The following is a 2784-nucleotide window of genomic DNA, read 5'->3' on the forward strand; positions in this document are numbered from 1 at the left end:
TGACTGAGAACATCAGAACCATCTGAGGTCAATGAAGGTCACATCTGTCCAGAGGAGGAAGAACCAGAAGAACGTTGTCCCGCCTTCTGATAGTGACGGACCAAAATAAAAAACCTTTAATCCCACATCAATAAATAAAAAATGATTTTATTTTTTGCTCAGATTATCTTTAATATGAAAGTTTATTGAATTCCAACATTTGAAAGTGACAGAAAAGCAAAATGAGAAAAATCAGAGAGGAAGGAAAAGTTTTTCTAAGCCCTTGGTTTTATGTGAAGTCAGGTTGGTTCCAGAACCAGAACTTTCTGGGCCACGGTCCAGAAGGTCCAGAGAACCACAGATTTGACCCGCGGCAGCCTGACAGATGGAGGCGACTTCAGGAGAATTCTGACAGGAGAAACGAACCAAAGAAGATCCATGCCGCCATGAAGCCAAGCAGAGAATGGAAGGTGTGGGTCCGGGGCCCCCCGGCCCCCGCTGACAGCTGGCCCTCCTCTGAATCCAGCAGGGTCCCGTTCCGTAGACTCTCAGTCCCGTTCCCCATCTCCTCCCTGAGCTCCTGCTGGAGCAGCTTGGAGATGAGGCTGTTGAAGCGGTTCTCCGTGGTGGACATGAGCTCCGAGGACGCCGTAGTCAGGTTGAGCTCGCTGGGGTCGACGCAGGAGCCGTTCACCGCAGGGAAGACCACCTGGCTGAGGTCCAGACCCGCCACTGAGGAGGGCGAGGCGCAGGGGATGTCCCGCACCAGCTTGTAGTTCTCCATCCACTGCTTGAGCCAGTCCAGGGAGCAGTCGCACTCCCAGGGGTTCCTGAAGAGGTACAGGTGAGCCAGGAAGTAGATGGGCTGGAAGACGCTGAAGGGCAGCGTGGTCAGGTTGTTGCTGTTCAGGTGCAGCGTGATCAGGCTGGTCAGGTTCTCGAAGGAGCCCTCCTCTATGTTCAGCAGCTGGTTCCTGTCCAAGTACAGGACCTCCAGCTCCATTAGGTCACTGAACCAAGTCCTGGACACATTGGTCAGCTGGTTCCCCCCGAGGTTCAGCATCTTTAGGCGGCTGAGCCCCTTGAAGGGGAGTCTGGGAAGAACCGACAGCAGGTTATCATTGAGGTAGAAGTTCTCCAGCCGTACCAGGTCCTGGAAGGCGTTGTCATGGATCACATTGATACGGTTCCCCTGGAGGTTCAGGTANAGGTTATCATTGAGGTAGAAGTTCTCCAGCCGTACCAGGTCCTGGAAGGCGTTGTCATGGATCACATTGATACGGTTCCCCTGGAGGTTCAGGTACCTGAGAAGAAGAAGAAGAAGAAGAAGAAGAAGAAGAAGAAGAAGAAGAAGAAGAAGAAGAAGAAGAAGAAGAAGAAGAAGAAGAAGCAGAGAAATGGAGAAGATAGAAGCAGGAGGTCAATGACCTGCTACTGTGGATGTAGAGGGAAGGATGGATGGTGGATGCTGGTTGGATGCATGGTTGGATGCATGGTTGGATGCAGGTTGGATGCAGGTTGCATGCGGGTTGGATGCCGGTTGGATGCCGGTTGGATGCGGGTTGGATGGGGGTTGGATGCGGGTTGGATGCAGGTTGGATGCATGGTTGGATGCGGGTTGGATGCAGGTTGGATGCAGGTTGGATGGGGGTTGGATGCGGGTTGGATGCAGGTTGGATGGGGGTTGGATGCGGGTTGGATGCATGGTTGGATGCGGGTTGGATGCAGGTTGGATGCAGGTTGGATGGGGGTTGGATGCGGGTTGGATGCAGGTTGGATGCGGGTTGGATGCAGGTTGGATGCAGGTTGGATGCGGGTTGGATGCATGGTTGGATGCGGGTTGGATGCCGGTTGGATGCAGGTTGGATGCCAGCAGGCCACGCTGCAGTGCCCCCTCTGGTCTCCAGGCGGCGCGGCTCACCGGAGGCTCCCCAGGTCCAGCAGGGAGTTGTAGGCCACGGCCTCGATCTTGTTCCTCTCCAGGTAGAGGTGCGTCAGGTTCTCCATGCCCCTGATGGCTCCTGGGATCCTCCTGAAGTTGTTCTGGAAGCAGAGCAGCTCCTTCAGGGAGCTCTGCTCGATGAAGATGCGGTCTGGGATGCTGAAGAGGTTGAGGTCGGACAGGTCCAGCCTCTGCAGCTTCTTCAGCCCCGTGAAGGTCCGTGTGTGGAGGTAGCTGATGTACTCATTGTGGGCCATCTTCAGCTCCAGCAGGTTGGAGAGGCCCTGGAGGTCAGAGGTCAGACATGAGGAGAAGCTGGACAGGGTTTGGTCCTGCTGGTTCCTGGAGTTCTCCTGAGGTTCTCCGCTATCAGAACCAGCAGAACCGTCAGAACCTTTTGTTGTGCCATATGCCATGATCATGGTTTTTGGACATTGGGAACCAGTTTCCATATTTCATCTTGACAGGATGACCAGAGAAGAGAACGCAGCCAGCTAGAAGATCTCTCCAGAAGTGTCAGAACTTCTGGATCCAGACCGGATGAGCCGCTGAGACAAAGAGGAACCCTGGTTGCTGCTCTGACTGCTGAGCTGCAGCTGGAGGAAAACTCAAGTCTTCCAAATGGAAAAGGACAAAAAGGTTTGCAAAAGCTAACAGGATGGACTGCATGCTACGCTATGCTACGCTATGCTACATTATGCTACGCTATGCTATGCTACATTATGCTACGCTATGCTATGCTACGCTACGCTATGCTACGCTATGCTACAGGAACATGTGTTGAGCTGTTGCTAAAGCTTAGACCAGCTTTATTCACTGAGGATTTAAACACTGATATAACATTAGTGTTCATGTGTTCCTCA

The 2784-nt window shown here is 53.0% G+C and overlaps 1 protein-coding gene across 1 annotated transcript; it reads right to left on the reverse strand.

The window, feature by feature from the left end:
- Nucleotides 1-215: 215 nt before the first annotated feature.
- Nucleotides 216-2337, reverse strand: LOC107104973 (nyctalopin-like). The gene is made up of 2 exons (XM_015405090.1): nucleotides 1901-2337; nucleotides 216-1187 (listed from the first exon to the last, which is right to left on the reverse strand). Exons 1-2 carry the CDS (start codon nucleotides 2335-2337, stop codon nucleotides 377-379), a joined length of 1248 nt encoding a protein of 415 aa, XP_015260576.1. The 3' UTR covers nucleotides 216-376.
- Between the last annotated feature and the right edge of the window lie 447 nt (nucleotides 2338-2784).

Source organism: Cyprinodon variegatus, unplaced genomic scaffold (genome assembly GCF_000732505.1).
Source record: "Cyprinodon variegatus isolate N-32 unplaced genomic scaffold, C_variegatus-1.0 Scaffold1981, whole genome shotgun sequence".
Classification (NCBI taxonomy): Eukaryota; Metazoa; Chordata; class Actinopteri; order Cyprinodontiformes; family Cyprinodontidae; genus Cyprinodon; species Cyprinodon variegatus.